Below are 19,201 nucleotides of genomic sequence, written 5' to 3'. Positions count from 1 at the left end.
AATGGCTAACCTAAGCTTCGGGGAATAGGAGCACGGGAAAACAGCTGAAAGACAAATGAAATGGACTTGCATTGGAAAAGGAAAGGAATGGATCAATGCAGCGCTCAATAATGATCCGATTCTTTATCACAAAATTCTTAAGAAGAGGAAGACAATTGATCAAACATCCCTCGTCATATTGGCATTTCTAACAATATTAATTATGAAAAAATGCTTAGCTCACTGGTTGATAAATCAGCCGATAGTGTTAAATCAAAACAAATGATAGTTGTAAACACAATACCGCACCAGTGAGTACAAACCTACCCTTGTCCACATTTCCTCAACGTGTATGACATCTACAACATAGACAGAGTCCCCCCCCCCCCCCCCCTCATGAAATCAATCAACTCCTTAACAGAGTGCACTCTAAAGGAAAACCCAACCTTCAGAAAGCCCAACAAAAGTCAGTCAAGTGATTATAAGAAAAGCTTTGATAAATGTGCACCAGGCTCCAGCCCGCCATCCTTCGCTCTCTTCCACTGAGATAGCCCGCCTTCACTCCCAGCGGACATCTCCACTTGGCAGAGATGCTGAATCTCGTTATTCTTTATTTGGCCTGGACCACACAGGTCAATAGCACACGCAACACACAACTGCCTCACCGGTGTACTGTCTGTAAATGTATTCACTATTTAAATTCAATGCGATAAATCATTTAAAGCTTGGGCTGAAAATGTAATCATGTAATTGAATTTGGTCATCAATATCTGCTATATACATGCACATATAGTACGCGGTGCATTTCGTGAGCACATGAGCGCCGGAGTGGGAGGAAATCTGTCCGAACTCAGCTCAAAGTATGAGTCATAGCAGTGCAGTTATCCCTCATTATTATTCACAGCCCTCTAAATGATGAGGTTGCCGACGACGAGACGGCGACAGTCTGTTTGGCCTCAAAGGGAAAATAGGAGTATGCATCAATGGTGGGTAGACTTTAAGTTTGGTACGTCTCACCTGCGGCATCATTGTTTCTGGTCTGTTGGCAGCTTTTATGAATATACGGCGCAAAGTTGATAATGGTCTGATAAAAAACAAACAAAGAGGCCTTTATGATGTGTAGTGTAACTCTCCACAGTTTAGGGTTAAATGACCTTTAAACTTGATACAATTTGATCAATTCTAGTGTAAATTGGATTCAGCTGCTTCATATGTGTTCTGGCAGAAGGTTTTCACCTGGAGAGACAAATCCTACCTTCTCCTTATGTCACTCTTCATTACCTGACAACTCAAAACTCTGCTTAGCGAGAAGATTATTGCAAAAAGTAGCTGAGTCTGTACCACGGATTATTATTATTATTATTTTTCATTATCTAATGGTCTTTCCTCGCGATCCATAGCCAATCTGAATCAGCAACATTTCTGTACGACTGTAAGTGATAAGTAATGAATTAAGCTATTGATGAGGTCTTTAGCTGGGGTCATAACTGGCCCCCAGAAGTCAATAATTAACCCGATAAGAATATCTTTATTGCAAAAGTGCATACGGCAGCAAAACCATCACCACACCAAAACATTCCCCTATGGTGTAATTGCCACTGCTTGATATTATAGTTTTCATTAAAACAAAAATAGTTCAAGGTTATTGATTGCTTAAATAAGACTCAATATCTTCTCATTTCAAAGCCGAATGTAATTGCTTGGAATAGTAATATCACCCAACTATTGTGTGCATTCATCACCGTTACACTGCTTCATATTGCTGTCCCTCGAGGATTATTAGAGCAAAAATAAGTGTATTTAAATGAGTGTAATTTCTAGGAACCACAGATCCATGCAAAAACATCTGTATACACAGCTCAGCCCTACTTCATCACTGGGAATGTACACAATCACCAGAGTGGAGGGCAGACATCAAAAACGACCGCATACTGTTACCGGGGCTCCGCTCTAATCACAAATGCACACTTGTATGTATTTTTCTAAGCCTGATGCTGTGATACATAGAGTATCTGTGGCTACAGCTAAGCTCTATAAACTCTACAATGCTACATGAAGTTGTACCTCAGGTGTCTTTAATCCCGTGTCTCCACTAGCAGCACTGCACACTGTGCCGGTGACTCCTTGCCTCGAAGGTCTGCGCTGGTAAACGCGCTACACAGGGAGAACCATGGAGACAGGTTACACACAAACACAAATTAGACAAAAGTATAGTTGCTGGAAGCAGGTCTATGTGAAGCTCTTGCAATTATGGAAATGGTGATCACTGTAATTGCTGGTTAGACCGTTTTTATGCGACCTAATCCAAAAGCAAATGAAAAAATTGGGACATAACAATAAAGTAAAGATGAACTAAGCGTGAAATAGTAACTACATGAAACTCATAATAAGGGTACTTACATTCTTCCTGGAAGCTGCAGACGGAGACCTCGGCAGACACAAGCTGTCTGAATCATGGAGGGAGGCCTTGCAGGGACTCGCAGAACAACTTCCATCTTTGTACTCCTCGTCAACTGTCTTGGCCTCAACCTGCAGGGCGGGAGAAAACAAGATCCCCCTTGGCTCACACTGTACTGTGCTGTGCTGCTGTATTGATTTGGCTAAATATTTATATATTTGTGCAGCTTGTTCTACTGAGCATCCGTGAGTCTTATTCTGAGCACAACAGGATGTTATGCTGCACTAGAAGAATATTCTCAATTATTTTCGAAGCGAACAAAAACACACAGAAAGGTAAAAGGAGGAAAATAGGGAGAGGATGCTTTAGCAGCAGACACGTGTGCATCCATCCCGACTGAGCTTGTTGTGATGATTGACTTTTAATACTTCTGTTTGTCTTCACTGACAACAAGCTCTAAAATATGTGTACAATTAGTAGCAATAGGTGGCCAAAGTTTATTTATGGTGATGTTGATAATAGTATTTTTACACTGGAATCAATTCTTATTTCCTGTCAGATAAATAGCACCAAGCTGTTCAAAGATTGTATGCTAAAGACCTCATCAGGTTGCAGTGCTGTACGGGGCTGTGCTTTACCTGATCAATAGGCAGGTCCACCTTTAACTGCCGCTCTTCCTGCACCTCCGCTGCTCCTGCCATCTCACTTCTTTTGTTTTGTGCATTGAACACGCTGCCCTCTAAGAAAAGGGATTAATCACAATTACCTCATCGGCTGGCAGTCACCGTCTCATTCTTCTGCACACTCATTCTCTCCCTCTCTATACCCCTCCATCCCTCACTGCCCTCTCCCTTTGCCTCTCCTGTTCAACTTCACAAGAGATCAATGTTGCTGTCGAGCCATTTATTTATTTAGAGTGGTCCCATAGACGAAAGGGCCACAGCTGCCCTGCCACAAATATGGCCATCCAGCGTGAACTTTCAGTCCGGGGTTAGTTCCTGACAGTGACAGGTTGCTCTTGATGCATGTGGGGAATAGCTCATATGGCAATGTCACACTGTTTTTCCTTGTAAACAAACTCCTTTTTTGTCTGCGGCTGCCGGACAGGGGGTGGAATGTGAATAATTAAACACACTATTGAGCTAGAATATACTTCCAATAGCCTTAAGTAATTTAATCTAAATAATAAATAACAAAGCATGGTAGATTAATCAGTGATAAGAAAGAGTATAGAAAAATGCATGTGGTTAATAGCTCAAAGATGCAATTATACAGCTGCAACATATGTAGACTTAATTATGTTTTTCAAGCAGTTGGAAGTGAAAGTGGAATCACTTTTCGATCTCTTTCTGAACTCACTCCAGTTAGGAAGAAATCTGCTGCCCGAAGCTCTGATCCTGTTCTAGATTAGGCTTGTGAAATAAATCTTTTAACTATTGGGCCTTTAGTAATGTGTTTTGTGGGAGGAAACAGTTCCTATAGGGAAGATCGAGTGTTCAAATGTGGCCAGGGAACTGCACTGTGGCCTCGCTACAAACAGCAGCAGCATCATGAGGACAACGGGAGAAAATGTAATCTTAAACAACCAGAGATTGTGACAATTAGCCCACCTATGCTACCATATAATGCCATGTTATATGTGATACAGTAAAGGAGTCTTTCCCATTGAGTCACTGTATAACTGTGCACAGATGGTAAATCAAACAACAACAACAACTGATTAAATTGGAGCGCAAACACACAATTACTGTGTCTTAATGATAAACGCAGAATTATTTTCAAACAGCGCAACCGCTATAATCTTTAAACCCATCATTCTAAAAAGGAGTATTTTGTCACTTTTACGATCTTTCGTCGGCGGTATTTGTGATGAATAACTTATTAGCATTCTGATCTCCACATCAGGAGAAAATTAGAGCATTTTGTTTTCCCCCCACATAGTTAACAAGGCTTTCTGGATACATATTCAACAAAATGGCCTGATTGAATTCATCTATGATTTAAACCCTCTTGATGGTGTTTGAAGTCTTGTACTGTTTAATATTCACAGAAAAGACTGGTGTTTCTTTCAAAGAGCAGGGAGCTGGGTTCTGTTTGGACTTAAAAGAACAGGTTAAAAAGAACTGAAGAAAGCTCCTTCACTTGCCAAATGTTAGTTTGTATCTATGTTTCCTAAACTCATCACGTGCACACACAGAAGAACAGCTAACGGTGCACATGCCTCACACACATACCGTATATACTGTACATATGCATTTAAAAGCCAACAGGATTCTTCATATCATCTTTGTGAGAAAAGAAGTTCTGCAGGGAAAAAAACACTATAAGGGGGAGCGGGGGGGGGGGGGGTATTTCTATAGCTCTGCGTACCTCCTGTTGAGAAGAGAACTGGGTTTCTGGACACCTGCCTCCGTTGTTTGGATCTCTCTGGTTTGGCTTGTTTCTTCATCTGGCCCCTGGCTGTGTGCTCAAGGTCCTCTCTAAAGCCTGTGTGAGCAAACTACATGAAGAGACAAAAGAGAAAGGAAACAGGGGCACAGATTAAGGCATATTTCCTCACATTTCTCTGTGATTCATCATCGACTTTTTGCTGTTGTTTTGTAAAGAGGAAGAAGAAAAAAAAAAAAAGCGACAAAACGCATCGGGGCAAAACTTGCTTCTCCTCTCTCCTCTCTTTTTTACATTTTCCATTGACCTCAATTTTTCATGAGCTGATATGCTTTGTGGCTCCCCCGTGACTCCTACTGTATTGAATTCATCTGGTTCCAATACATCCCGTGCACAACCTATCAATCACTAGGGAGCGTGGCAAACTAATCATTTATTGATGAAATGGGGCAGCCATGAATTTCTAACTGCATTTGTCTTATTTATCAAGCCAGATCAAACAATGAAAATCCAAACAAGCTTAAAGGGAAAGGGAGGGAGTCGTAGGGAATAACTTATTCTTCAGCAATAGACAGCAGAAGGTTATTGATAGAGAGGGGAGGGACAAAAAAAAAATAGGCTTGGGACTTAGTTGCATGGTGGTAGAGTGGAGGAGTGGAAGAGAGAGAGAGAGAGAGAGAGAGAGAGAGAGAGAGAGAGAGAGAGAGAGAGAGAGAGAGAGGAGAGAGAGAGAGAGAGAGAGAGAGAGAGAGAGAGAGAGAGAGAGAGAGAGAGAGAGAGAGAGAGAGAGAGAGAGAGAGAGAGAGCAGAGAGAGAGAGAGAGAGAGAGAGAGAGGTTCAGACAGCAGGGTACACATCTGAATTAATGCTTCCACAAAAGGCAATTTTCTCCTCACAGGCTCCTCATCCCCTCTGTAGGTAGCAAGGTGAGGTATGTCTCCCTTACAGAGACACAGACACAGAGCGGGATAGAGCAGACTTAATGTTTCTTTTCAGCTACAGTGCTCTTTACTGCAGCTACCTGGCTGGATCCCTGGGCTGGCTCGGGGGATATTGTAGTGATCTCAGGCTTCCACCAGAATACACTTCTGGCAATGGTGTTTGTAAGCTCACTAACATGGCCCCTGGGGAATAGCAGTGTTGTTTCTTCACTTGTTTGCTTTCTTTAATGTGGAGGCAAAGTCTGTTGATATTCTTTTGAATTTCAACAGCCGTTGGTGGGCCGAGGGAGAGAAATAAAACAACAAAAGCAGAGTGAAGTTTGCCTGGTACGTTCAGTGAAAGAGAGTTGAAACAGAGTTCACACTCCGCTGCAGTGTCCACATAACCACAAGATATCAAAGACAGACGAGCAGTGGCACTGTTGCAGTTGTAAGCTTTTAATTCAGTTTCACAACCTCGATTCGTCTGTGAGTGATGTGGAACAACTTCGCCATAAAGTTCAAAATCAAAATACATCTGGGCAATCAAAAATGTAACAGCTTGTTTTCCATGTTTACAGCCTGGTGCTGAGATGTAAATAGATCTTATTTAAATCAACAAAGTTAAATCAAGACTGTCACGCTCGGGGAGGGGAAAGCAGAGGACGAGGGCCGCCGCAGAGCCAGCAGAGTACAGTACAAGTAGCAGCGCAACTGGAAACCCAGCAGTGGAAAAGCTGAGGTCATCTCGCCTCTCGTTCTGCATTACATATCTACAGCACTGTGTCCTGTGGGAGCAGACAACTGTGTGTATCAGGAGGCCCCAGAGAGAGAGACCAAGAGAGAGGAAGAGAGTGCTAAAGTTAGTGTGAAGGGGACTCAGGGGGACCGAGCGGCAAATAATCTGTAGCCCTCTCAAGTGGCAGAGACAGGAGTCAACAAGAGGACGCTGTGATATGATAGCCAGGGGAAAACGGGGGTCCCAACCAATTGGACCGACCAGCCTCCAGCCAAACTGGCTGTGGTATCAGTAGGAGCCACTCCTCAGTGAGCAGACATGCTGGCAGCAGTGAGAGGGTATAGTTTTTCCACGGGGCATTGCTACTTCCACTCACCAATGACATCATCCAGAAACAGCGGAGAAATGGAGAGCAGCAGCAGCAAGTCATCGCTGATGTCAGGCAGTGCAGCTATTAAAAGGTTTAGTCAGCCTTTCTTGGCCATTTTCACAGGACACTCCGTGTGAAGTACATGTGAAGCACAACTGCACTGCTCATTATTATCACTATAATATGAAAATACTTTGCTTTGATGCACATCATTATTCTCTTTTTTTTTCATTGCATTCCTCTCCCCCCCCCTATTAATCTTCTCTTTATGCGACGTCTACCTCAAAAGTTTCTACCTCATCATGTCTGTGAACACCTAACTCAGCATATATGCTTGCTCCCGATGGGAACATGGTGTGCTGGAGAGTTTCAACAATACACTGTGCAGAGCAGTCAGTTTAGACTTCAGTGGTTGCTCCAGACCAGATGTCCCATTCAGCGGCGCAGAAACGCTCCGCCGCCGGTGCAGACAGGACAGACACCGTTCCCGTACGGCGAGGTTGCAAAAACAAGGTTATATTTTACACAGCTTCAGTGTGCATGTTTAAAAGGATCTTTTTACAGGCATTTCCAACCAGACTGCTGTTGTTTTGTGAGGTCAAACTGAAATTAATGACAGACATGACCCTATAAATGTATGTGTAATCAGTAAGATAAACAGCTGACAGATCAAGACAGAGCAGGCAATTTTTGTCACATGTATATTTCCCCTTTTAAAAGGGTCCTTCTTAAACTGGTCAAATCATGTTTATAAATTCATGAGTTCAGACATGGAGGCAAAGGGAGTAAAATGCGGCAGCTTCATGTCCATTGAATACTTAATACTACAACGAGCTGGTGAATGCAAAACAGTCATAGCTCTGTCTCTGTCTCCACCTCATGGCGCTGTGGGAAATAGCAAAGGCTATAGTCTTAACCGTGTTGATTGAAATGTTCCTAAAGACTGAACCTCAGTTAAGCAAAGTTTCATAACAGAGTGGTAGATTTTAAATATTTTCTTAACATATTCTAACAGTTTACTGATATCCACCGTATCTCTGAATATAAAAAGGTAGTCTACCGCAGATACAGCTAGAGACAAGGCACAGGACATTTTTCTCCATCTGTAAAAAAATTGGCATCTGCCACAGCATTGTCATATTTCATGGTTAGAAAAATCAGATGTCAGACACATCTCTCACAGGCCCCCCTCCACAGCCCCCCCCCCATCTCCACCTCAACTTGCTGAGTGGGCATGTTCTCATCTTTACCCTGTGATTTGGTGTTCATCTCGGGCCCACAGCAGCGCAATCCTCATATGGATTCAAAGCACTTCACTGTCTACTTAATCACAATACAAATTGTCCCGGTTCTGGTTTGAATAAGAGATTTTTATTTTTATTTTTTTCAGTCAGTGAAGTCCCCCTGGTGCATATGATCTGTCTATGAGGCTCACTGCACTTGATCAAGTGGGCCAGCCTTTCTCTGTGGGGATTACCCATCAAAGTGAAAAGCAAAGGTAACTCAATGCCTCCCGCAGACAGTGATTGATGATAGCGCTGTTTCATAACGAATTGCACCCCCACAACAAGTCTCTGCACATGGGAAATGTTAATTGAAATGCTGTGTGTGCAAAGATACGCTTTTCAACTGTGATACTACTAAAAGGTGTTACAGCAATACAATTGAGCATGTCGGGAGAAAGTGCTCAACCAGATGGCAAACTGCATCCAACTCTGACGCAATAGTACTCACCACACGCTTTGGAAGTCCTGTCTTTCTAATAGCAGGCAGGGTGTCTTGGCTAAGAGAGAAAAAAGGGATACCAAAATTAAAACACTTATTTTTTCAAAATATGGTTTGCATGTTTTTTTTAAACTATGTAGATAAAAATAATTTCATGTAACAAAGATCTTAGGTGTCATACCCTTCGGTCACGTTGTTTTCCCTTATTAAATCCCTGAAACGGTCACAGTGACCATATGGGACAGCTTTAAACTTCTCTGTACCAACTGCGACATAGTACTGGTTGTTCTCCAGTTCAGTGGGACCGCAGACAGGACGTCCATCTAATGTGCAAAGCCTGAGAACTCAAATAAAGAATTCAACTATTCCTATAAATATCAAGTGTTTTGGGTATTAAATGAGACTCAGATGCCTCAAACATTGTTTGAGTGGTTAAACGTAATATTAGCATATTATTAAAAATCTTAACAAGCAGTTTTGGATTAACTCCTGAGAGCACATCACAACCAGACATGGTCCTAATCACTAATTAATTAGAAAAATCCTTCCACTCAGCTAAATGTTGCTGCATTTAAACTAACTGGAAAGCCTCCACTTATCATATTTACCCAATCTATTTTTGAGCAGCTGATAGTCTACAGAGAATCAAACCAAAAATACAAAAAACATGTATTCTTTAGAGTTGGATCCTATTTTCTGAAAAACAGAAAGAAATACAGGTTGTACATTTGCTTGCCCTCACTGGCAAATGGCTCATTTAAAACTATACGGGTTCATAATATAATTGATGGACATCACCTGTACACAGCACCAGTGCGAAGACGCACTTTCTCTGTCACCATGGCTAAAACATTTTCCCAGCTTCTAAGAGTATACTTTGGGATCCGTATTCGAGCTGGACCAACCAAGACCTCTCCGTTGGTAAATACACTATGAAACACAACAAAAACACAAAGACATAAAGAAATAACCATTTGATTGCTAAAAAAAAAAGGAAACTGGGAAAAAAAAACAACATTTATTATTATTATTATTATTATTATTTATTTAACAGACATTCTCTACATACTACATGACACAGCAAAGGACAATCTCCTTTTTTGGTTGACTTCGTATCCATCTGGCTTAAAATCAATACTCACTTTATTGTGCAAGACTCATCTGTAGTTCTCTTCCAGCGTGCAGAAACCACCAATCTGCTGTGAACAACAGGTCGGATCTGAACATTTAAAAACTAGCGGTCAGAAAATGGCCCAGTGGTGAATAAGGAATAGGCATTTTTATGTGTCTGACTCAAACTCTAACATTATGTGTGATAACATGACTTTTGTGCTTATGATCACGGTTTGGTTCCAATTATTGCCATTCAGACCACTTTTAGATGCCTGTGTTTATGCTTCAGCAACCTCCCACTAAAGAAAGCTCCTTATCATGGTATACACATAATATAGCACCTGAAATAAAGGCTGGACTTAGTAAGTTTCAGTACAGCTGATCAAACACTCAAAGTGTGTCTTACCTGTTCTTTTTTCTTACTCTGTGGTTTCTTGGTTGTTATCTCACAATAGCTGGAGGGCATTAAAATATCATGTTAATTACTCAAACCCAGGCTTCAGGTGCTACATGTGACACCTACACAGCTAGATGGTCTATAAAGATAGCTGGAAGACCTCTCTAGACCTGATAATACTAATTAATATAAAATACTGGGTTTACAGCTGAAGGTTAAATTAAAAAGTACCAACAACAAACATGCTAACAAGACTATAAGAATACCAGCACATTAAACCGCAACAGTAGACTGCAAACCCGAGTTTAGACTTCACTGAAGAAATATATGCGTGTGTAGGCTATTGAAAAATGGAGAAATGTTTTAAGTGCTGTTAACAGTAAAACGCTCCCCCAACAAAAGAAGAAATCATTACGGAAACGTTACAGTCGCTAGCTTACTGCCATAAAATAATTCCCCCTCTTCGGGCCCCGGATGGAAACGGTCCTCGGTTACAGTAACCTCCCTGCTATAGGCTAACCCCCCCACCACACACTCACACACACACTCACACACACACACACTTTTCAGCATGGTACCTACTCCAGCTTTTTGAACTGCTCATTTCCAGCTGCAACATACACACTCCCATGCTTCAAGTCGTCCAAATGCTGAACTCTGTGGCCCTCTCTGGGAGTGTACAGCTTCCTCACGGCGTGAGGAGCCTCGACCCCTCTGGTCAAGGAGGTCAAAAAATTGTCAAAGGTTGACAAATGTCGCGGGTTCACAACTATTTTTCTTCCGGGAAAGAAAGCGTCTCCGTTCTTGTAGACAATTACAGTTTTGGTCGGCGGCGGGTCACCTCTCAACGCTGTGTCCGGCATGCTTCACGTTAGTTTGCTAACAGAGGCAGTTTAAACAAACCAACAATAATGCCGCTTGGTGACAAAAGTACATGTGTCACTGGCAGGCGTGTTGAGCCTCCTGAGACGTAACTGGAGATAGCATCTGATATGGAAACCAATTCTTCCACTTGAGAGGTGTAGCATCAAGAAACCAATCCACCGCCTAGTTTCTCCTTCAGTGTGAAGCTAACGTGTTTGATTCCAAAACTCAAGTGTTTCCAAGGCAACCAGCAGGGGGAAATGTATCTGTTATTTCTCATTCGGATCACATCTACTTCAGCTCTGTTGTGTTTAAAATAATTATATAAATTAGATTATTTTGACCATTTGGGGACGTACAACACAGTGCAAATGTGCAGCAACACGCCTAATACCATATATTATAAACATATTAAGCAAACTACTGCCCTACTACATCTTACATTTAAACACAGTGAGGGACCTCCAGTTGGAATCCAATATTGGCTCATGTTTACACCCACAACTCCTTTTTTTTTATCTTATTGGATTTTAAACGTCACCATTTGTTTAATTTGTCTCCAAGCTACTTTGTACTGTATATGTTCAGGAGGCTGTCCACCTATATGTGGTCGGGGATATTGACAAGAGCCATTGATGCACACCAACATGGACCGACAACGCTTATTCAGTTTGCATAACTTTCCCCCCCTTTACCTCTTTTTTCTTTACGCATTTACCAAAAACTAAAAGGTGACTTGTTGACAGCACTACTGTTGCTTCACTTGTTTGCCTTTCCAATTGTTTACTTGATTCTGTTAACTGGAAAACAAGTTCAATTTAAATGTAATCCATGTGTTACACGCACAAGCTAACACCTCACTACTATAGTATGAAAATATATTTCCATGGTGGCTATAATAGTGGATATAACACCAGATGCAGGGTGTGTTTATTCTCATTTTCATGCACTGTAGCCATATCTCCCATTTGCAGGCCATTTTTTCACCACAGATTATCCGCCTGTCCACTGTTAGACAGAGCTGTCCAAATTGTTTACCACAAAGGTAACCAGAGATTGCACCAACAATGGCACCTAATTGGTTTATGCCAGACAACTCCTGGTCAATTAAATGCGTAATTCATCTCAGCATTAATCATGCATTTCTTGAGGGACTTGGTGCTGTGCTTTATTAAGAGAACTATATTATGCATATTCAAATTCCTCTTCTTAGAGAGACTCAATAGGATATCATCTCAGCTGGGATGCCCATCCTAAAAAAACAATAGCAGCAAGGGCTGTAAGACAACTTCTATTAATCACACAGTGTTTTCTCATTCAGCAAACACTGTGCTGTCATATTGTTACCAAGTGTAGTTAATTAATTATTATTTTAAACTCTTGTGTTTACAGAATACATTATTTTTAAATAATATACATGTCACTGCCAAACTGTCAGTGTTAATTAAACTCAGTATCGTCTGTTTAGTCCACATCCTCATATTTAATTTATTGCTTAAAATAGATTTCAAAATTCTTCCCAAAGAAATATTAATATAGAAAGATCTCCAACAAATAATCCAAATAAATTTGCCATAACAAATAACATACAAGTTCATTTTTAGCGTAAGAAAGATACAGTATGTTTATACATCTTTTAAACAGGAAAAAAAACCTGTTTTTACAAAATATATTTTAGTGTAGGAAAAGCACATGTGTAAATTTATTAAAATTAACGATGGCTGAATTTTTTGCTTCTGTTTTCAGGTCCTGTTATTGTGTATACTCGCTCACTGGCACACTGGCGTGTCTTACTGGGACACTTGAATAGAACTGAGCCATCGTTTTATAATAATAATTTGACTAACTTTACATCTCAGAGTGAAAAAATTGTCACAATGCAGTACAATTTTTCATCCACTGGGTGGAGGCTGTCTCATGGATGCTGGATGTGTTTCAGCTGCCTCACTAGATAAATGTAATCAGCTCAGGGGCAGAAAATAATGCACAGACACGCTCTTCCTTTTTTAAAATTATCAGTGGATATTTATTTCCCAACAACGGCCACATAACTTATGATATGAATATGAATATAGGAGGCATATTGTATTCAATTGTTATGATTAAAAACACGCCACTTGAAAATCTTTCTTTAATTTCATATTTCATGCACACTGCAGCCTTCTACATTTGCTTATTTGTCTTGTTTGTTGATGGCCCTGTTGCAAATATTGCTCGGTAGATAGTTTGCATAACATAAAAACTCAACACATTGCCTGGCATGCTGTTAGAAACACTAATGAATCACAGAGTATGAGATTGAGAGTGTACTTAGAATAAGAAAAATTCTCACAGAGAAACAAAAACTCTGGATGTTTTGTGAGTTAAGAAAATAAATAGCTTACAGGCTTATAAGGAAAAGCAGAAAATATACTAGTTTGCACAACTTGGATGTCAACTTGTCTTTCTATTTACACTTTTCTACTTAACTTTTGTTCCATTTATAGTGGTCTCTTTAACGTCAACTGAACTCAGAGACTGTCCTTGTCAAATTCACAAACGAAAAACATGGTAGGGAGGCACGCCACATCAGTCCACTCCCCAGAGGCCACCATCTCAGCACAGTCCTCATCATCGTAAGCGTTGTTGGGCTCTCCCTTTCTCCATTTGCTGAACGTAGTCATGGCAGAGAGATCCACGTAGGTGAAGACACCCTCACGATGCAGGTCATTAATGCCGATGTAGACTCTGGTGAGGCCGGCTTCTGTTATGTACTCTGCGATAGCCGTGTTGGCTCCCTCATCCTTGGGCATAGCCAGGTGCCCTCCCCTTGTCTGACAGTAGACCTCAGCGTCGGAGTAGCGCTTCTCCTCCTTCACCAACAGATAGACCTTACTGTCTGTCTCTTTTATGCCGGCAACAGCTGCAGGGGAGGGCAGTGCTGAAAAATGAGCACTTGTATTTCTATACATTTCACATAGACATGCCCAGCATTTTCAGTTCTAAGTGAAGCAATAGCATGGATCCAAGAACTGTGTTTTATAAGTGCTTTTTTTTTTTTTTTTGAAGAAGAAGAAGAAGAAGAAGAAGAAGAAGAAGAAGAAGAAGAAGAAGAAGAAGAAGAAGAATGCTAAGATCATACCATTTTTAATGAATTTCAGTTCAGAGGAGAGCTGTGCCACAAGAATGTCCATTTCTCCAATCATCTTTCTCATTGGTGTGCACTCACATGGAACACCTGATAAGGCAAAAATGTGGGGGATTACTGCACGGTAGTCTTAATTATTTCTCAAATTTCACCAAATGTGTCTGTTTAATCCAGCAATAATCGGTTTTGCAAACTGAATAACACGGTATAATATCTCACCTGGATCTCCATTAGGGCCCGTTGGACCTGGATCCCCCATGTCTCCCTTTACCCCTGAGATATGAAATGAAATTATTCACAAAAACTTAATTCAATCCTAAACAATTAAATGAGAAGTACATTTCTGCATTTTCTCATTACCTTTCATTCCACTCGGGCCCACTTTTCCATAATGTCCCATTATGCCTTTCTGACCTTTAAGCCCAATTTGACCTGAAAAGTGTGAGTATGACAGGAATATTTAGTTACTATGCAATCTATTTAAAAAGCCATACGTCTCCAATTTCTTCACCTTAAAAGACTATAAATGTGAATAAAAATAATAACTGAAATTCTGCATATTCTGTACATTAATTAAAACACTGAGTCTGTGTAATCTCTAAAGTAGTTGAGCACCCTCCACTCCTCATTAAGGTCTTCAGTAAACACTTGTCCACAGCAAATCACTTCTCCTCCAACCTATCACCCAAATGTAAACACTTGGCCATCTCTGGATGGCCTGGTAGTGATGTAACAGCACATTATCCGCCCAAGCAATGTGATCTTTACCCCAGTTCTTTTTTTTTGTTTCAGCTTAGCGTCAGTGTTAAAAATAAACGAGGAGCTGCGTAAGTTTGGGTGCATGGTTAACGTTTTCCCCGGCATTGAGAAGAAACAATATACCAATCCCTCCAGATGGACCAAGTCTTCCCGGTCTCCCCGGTGCTCCTTTTTGTCCTTTCTCTCCTGGTTCTCCTTTTGGAGAAGAAGAAATAATAATAATAATAATAATAATAATAATAATAATAATAATAATAATAATAATAAGAAGAATAATAATAAGAAGAAGAAGAAGAAGAAGAAGAAGAAAATATGAAGGCAGATTTTAAATTTTTTTATGCATGGTGTGTGTAGGGAAGTATGTAGAACGGCATGCCTTTGAGTCCAGGGACAAGGATCTGAAAAGTGCAGGACTCCTCTGCCAACTGCTGTCCATACGATGTCTGTAGTGTCAGTAAACTCAGCACAGACATCAGTATCATGGGCAACAACAGCTTTTCTCCTATCATCCTTTACATGGACTGGTTGGTGGGCTATACTGGAGAAACAAGAGGGATTAAGAAGAGACATCATTTCACAAAATAGCTAATAAGTGACTGTAGATATGTTCTAAACAATACTGTATTTCAGAACTGAAACAGTGGAATTAGAAGTAAAAAGTTAGTTTCAGCAGTAAAGCAGAAATGTTAATTTAATAATATATCACCATAAAGTCATTATCCATTATATCCAGTTTGCAGGCTACTTAATTCCTGAGAGACTGCGATAAGAGAACATCCAATTTGAATAATTCTGATTAATCACAAATGTATAAAAAAAAAAAAAAAAAGCTTGATTCCTTTATATTGACGAAATACTTGCTAATCGCAAAAACCCTCCCGAAAAAACACATTTGAAGCCATAAACACGCAAATAATTGTTTTAAACTAATCCAGATATATCTTGAATTAATGGTCTATAAAAAATATCTATATATGGAAGCAACATCGAAAATCACAATTGCCTAAACCAAAGATATATTCAGCTTTTTTGTCAAAAACTTGCCTATATCAGAAATAAATATAACCCCTGCGAAAAAAAAAACAATTATTATGGGTTCAACAATAGCCCTGCATTTCAAAATCTGGACGGCCTACCTGCAGAGGTGTTTCCAGACAGAAGTGGAGAAGTATAGCCAGCTTGCAAAGACTTGCAGGAGCTTTGAACACTGGTGGTCTTACAGAAACATTTCATGTTCCTCCACAGGCACCGCAGAATGTGTGTGATAGGACATTTGTAAACAGTTCACAGATAAAGTCCAAAGCAGCTGTGGCCTCACAGATAATTGGCTGGGAAAGTAGCTGAATGATTGACAGTGGAGGGGCCCGATTAAATGCACTCCCTCAACTTCAAACTCTATCACATATTTAGAAAAAGCTTATTTTGTAAAGTTCCTGCAATGTCTGACATGTCGTGTAATTTATTTTGAGTTACACATCAACAAAAACGTTTTTTTCTATAATATGCCACAGGAGTTAAATCCATCATGTTCATTATTTATAAGGCTTGATTGCAAGTTTTGAGTAATTCTGTGTCCAAAAGTCAAACCAAGTTAAGTTTGGGATTTTACATGAATACGATACTGTTCCCTCAGAGTGCGCTGGTTCCTTGAGACGACAACAACAACTCTCCAGTGCATCCCCTCTCTTCTCTGCCTCTGGATTTAAAGCAAGTTAATTGGTTTGATTTGGCTTCAGATATAGATCTGCTTGTCCCCTTTGTGGCCACCTGAGGGAGTCATTCTCCATGCAAGCACAGTAGAGGACCTCAACTGGCTTGAATCTTAAATGTACAATTATTCACCTTTTTTGCAGTCAGAACTCCATTGACTAAAAAAATAACATTTCTCATTTTAACTCCCAATATTTTTCTACTTTTATTAATCTTGAACTTAGTGAAAAAGAATGAACAAATAAAGTCATAATTGTACAATAGTTTTTGTTTGGAGGATGTAATGTAGCGTTACAATATAAAATATGTTACAATTTGATATGTTCAAGTGGTGCTTTTCTTTGTCCTGCATTATTTAGTATGGCATGCAAATACTAAATTGAACTTTTAACTTGCGATCAAATAAACGTCAAGTTAATGTTGACATGCTGTCATCTAGTGTCAGTAATTAGATATGGTCCAAAGCGGGAGTATCAGGTATCCTAATTAGATTTACAAACCCAGTGGTGGCTTTCAATGGTGGATTGGATGTCTCCTTCAAAAATCCCCCCAAAAGTTTTAGATTACCTGCCTCTCAAATATTCATGACTCTCAAGACAACATTTGCTGTCTTTTCATTGCAGCCAGTGAATAGAGTGTGTTCTCATTTCATTATATAACTCAAGTTTTATGATTAATCCTATGATCATGCTATGACAATGAGTCTTAGTAAAAATTTAAATATTCCTCACATTGACATAATGAAAACAAATGTATATTAGGCCTATATGAGTCCTTGCAAACCGGAGATGTTGTTAATATGTTTGATGTTTTATTTACCCTAATTCACAAGATTAAAACAATTGGATGTTAAAACAAAGCCACGTGCATATTGTTTTAAAATGTTATACCACTGTTTTTTTGTCTAAGGGGGGGCACATTTTGGAAATATATTGGTGATATTAAATGATAAAATGGCCAAGTTAGCCTTCTATCAGTGTTCAGTTCAGGGTTCAGTGCTGCTGTATGACTAAACATATCCAGTCAAAACTACCTGACACGGGATCTTACGAGCAGCACTTCAACGCACCTTCACCGGTGCACAGTCTGGGTGACGTCACCCGCGCTCACCCGAGCTCACCCAGACAGCCCACAGCTCCGTCCGCCCTGTCCTGTCCCGGGAGGAAAGACAGAGAGAGCTGGACTGCTGCTACAACCACACATCCGTATGAGGGACTTTAAACTAATTCCTCTCGCCCGATCGTAAAAAAAGACCCCCCTGAACGTAAGTGTTAACTTTGTGTTGTTGTTGCGCATAGCCAGTGTCAGACACTCTCTGTTTGTATAATCTTGGCATGTACGTGGTTGAAGTGGTGGATACAGTTTCTGTAGTCTCCTGCTTATGTTAACTACCTATTGTTGAACTATTAACATTTCTTGCAGCTTAGTGTTAGTTTGCCCACACATTCCTACAGTAGGAGCTATAATGGTTTATTTATAAGGGATTCAGTATGCTACCGTTATTTTCTTGTAGGACTACACAAGATGTTTAAATCAATTTATATAAGGTTGATTATCTAATCTCCTCTGTGTGCTTAATTCTACAATTTCTGACATGTTGCCACCCCTCAGCCAATTTAAACTCCTCTTGAATCCAAAATCAATCTTGTCCACATTTCTTTTAAGATACACCTTTGAAAGTGTGAGCTGTCTGTACATCTCTCTTCATCCTGTTGGCCTGTGGTCGATTTTCAATGCATTTTCCACATCCCTTTTGCCTGGTAGAGAACAGGAAACAAGAGGCAGGAAACAAGAGGCGTTTTTGTGTGTCCTGCTTTTTCTCATTCATTTGTGTGTACATGTATGTGTCCTTCTCCCGGTACTGCTTGAGTCTCCGTGTTTCCTGGGACATGCAACACCCTTCTGATTTGTATTGTCTCGCAACTGATCACAGACTTTTGTTTGTTAGGCTTAGATCTCACTAGAAGCGTCTCACCTCAGCAGTCTGGATTAGGGTCAAATGCTAAGAGGATTTAAGGCTGCAGAGTCAAAGTTACTCATGAAGACTGTTTTGTTGAGAGGAGTCAGTGATGTAAACATTTAGGCTGAAGGCTATTTCCCTAAGTGATAGACCAGATTGTTTGAAGGTTTGCTTTGAAAGTAGCAAGATAATCGCAGAGCCCTTTGTACATTGAGCAGTGCTGTGTATTACGACGACAGTTGTGTTGTGTACGGAACTGGTCGACTGCTGTTGGTGTGTGACAAATATTGTAAGCAATAATTGTGTCTTCATTGTACAGCATATGGAATATATTTCAATCATAGCAAGATGTGTGTAGTCATTTATGCGTTTGGTGGTCATGTAGTTTGGAACTGAGCGTATTTCCTGTGTGGACATACTGTCATTGGACTGAATTAGAGAACTGGGGAAAAGCTTTGTGTTCGTCAGTCTTCTAACAAAGACGCTTTTGAATATTCCCCGTGGCCTTGATCTCACACTCGAAGGTTGAAGATAACAGACTGAGAAAGTAATCTTTATCCTCCCTCCTTCTGCTGCATTTTGTTTTTAACTCCTGCTTATGTTTGAATGTGCGTTAGTGGTTTGATAATCAAATGATCACCACTGCACACACTTAGTTTATGGCATCCAAATAGTGTACACACAACTTTGCACATGTTGCAGCCACCTCTAGTTAATGTTTTAGAATCAGATGTGTGTGTGTTAAGTGACTG

The 19,201-nt window shown here is 40.3% G+C and overlaps 3 protein-coding genes across 12 annotated transcripts in view; 1 reads left to right on the top strand and 2 right to left on the bottom strand.

Moving 5' to 3' along the window:
- Positions 1–11,120, bottom strand: part of dcdc2c (doublecortin domain containing 2C) — a 93,139-nt gene extending 82,019 nt beyond the window's left edge. For 6 of the 8 annotated variants that reach the window (XM_029460918.1, XM_029460920.1, XM_029460917.1 and 3 more), the window contains exons 1-10: positions 10,612–11,120; positions 10,039–10,087; positions 9,662–9,738; positions 9,318–9,449; positions 8,701–8,856; positions 8,529–8,577; positions 4,748–4,877; positions 3,016–3,116; positions 2,380–2,508; positions 2,044–2,133 (exon numbers count right to left, since the gene is read on the bottom strand). In XM_029460918.1, the coding sequence (XP_029316778.1) occupies positions 2,044–2,133; positions 2,380–2,508; positions 3,016–3,116; positions 4,748–4,877; positions 8,529–8,577; positions 8,701–8,856; positions 9,318–9,449; positions 9,662–9,738; positions 10,039–10,087; positions 10,612–10,892 (1,194 nt within the window). In that variant the 5' untranslated portion in view covers positions 10,893–11,120. Of the gene's footprint in view, positions 1–996; positions 1,064–2,043; positions 2,134–2,379; positions 2,509–3,015; positions 3,117–4,747; positions 4,878–8,528; positions 8,578–8,700; positions 8,857–9,317; positions 9,450–9,661; positions 9,739–10,038; positions 10,088–10,611 lie in introns of all 8 variants that reach the window. The other 2 variants (XM_029460922.1, XM_029460919.1) reach the window with 2 other exon arrangements.
- Positions 11,121–13,371: 2,251 nt separating this feature from the next.
- On the bottom strand, positions 13,372–17,663 carry colec11 (collectin sub-family member 11). Its single transcript, XM_029460644.1, has 7 exons — positions 17,559–17,663; positions 15,156–15,317; positions 14,903–14,974; positions 14,381–14,452; positions 14,240–14,293; positions 14,015–14,110; positions 13,372–13,795 (listed from the first exon to the last, which is right to left on the bottom strand). Exons 2-7 carry the CDS (start codon positions 15,286–15,288, stop codon positions 13,404–13,406), a joined length of 819 nt encoding a protein of 272 aa, XP_029316504.1. The 5' UTR covers positions 15,289–15,317; positions 17,559–17,663; the 3' UTR covers positions 13,372–13,403.
- Positions 17,622–19,201, top strand: part of myo6b (myosin VIb) — a 39,843-nt gene continuing 38,263 nt past the window's right edge. For all 3 annotated transcript variants that reach the window (XM_029460643.1, XM_029460642.1, XM_029460641.1), the window contains exon 1: positions 17,622–17,753. The gene's annotated coding sequence lies outside the window, so the exon portion shown is untranslated. The remainder of the gene's footprint in view (positions 17,754–19,201) is intronic.

This window comes from Cottoperca gobio, chromosome 22 (assembly GCF_900634415.1).
Source record: "Cottoperca gobio chromosome 22, fCotGob3.1, whole genome shotgun sequence".
Classification (NCBI taxonomy): Eukaryota; Metazoa; Chordata; class Actinopteri; order Perciformes; family Bovichtidae; genus Cottoperca; species Cottoperca gobio.
Note: the sequence above shows the minus strand (reverse complement) of the source record. Positions and strands in the feature narration are given on the sequence as shown.

Coding starts and splice junctions, on each gene's coding strand:
- colec11 (XM_029460644.1), bottom strand. CDS start 15,288: ATGATAGGAGAAAAGCTGTTGTTGCCCATGATACTGATGTCTGTGCTG. Junction 14,975..15,155: donor CCTTGTCCCTGGACTCAAAG/GCATGCCGTTCT, acceptor CTTCTCCAAAAG/GAGAACCAGGAGAGAAAGGA. Junction 14,453..14,902: donor TGGTCCATCTGGAGGGATTG/GTATATTGTTTC, acceptor CACACTTTTCAG/GTCAAATTGGGCTTAAAGGT.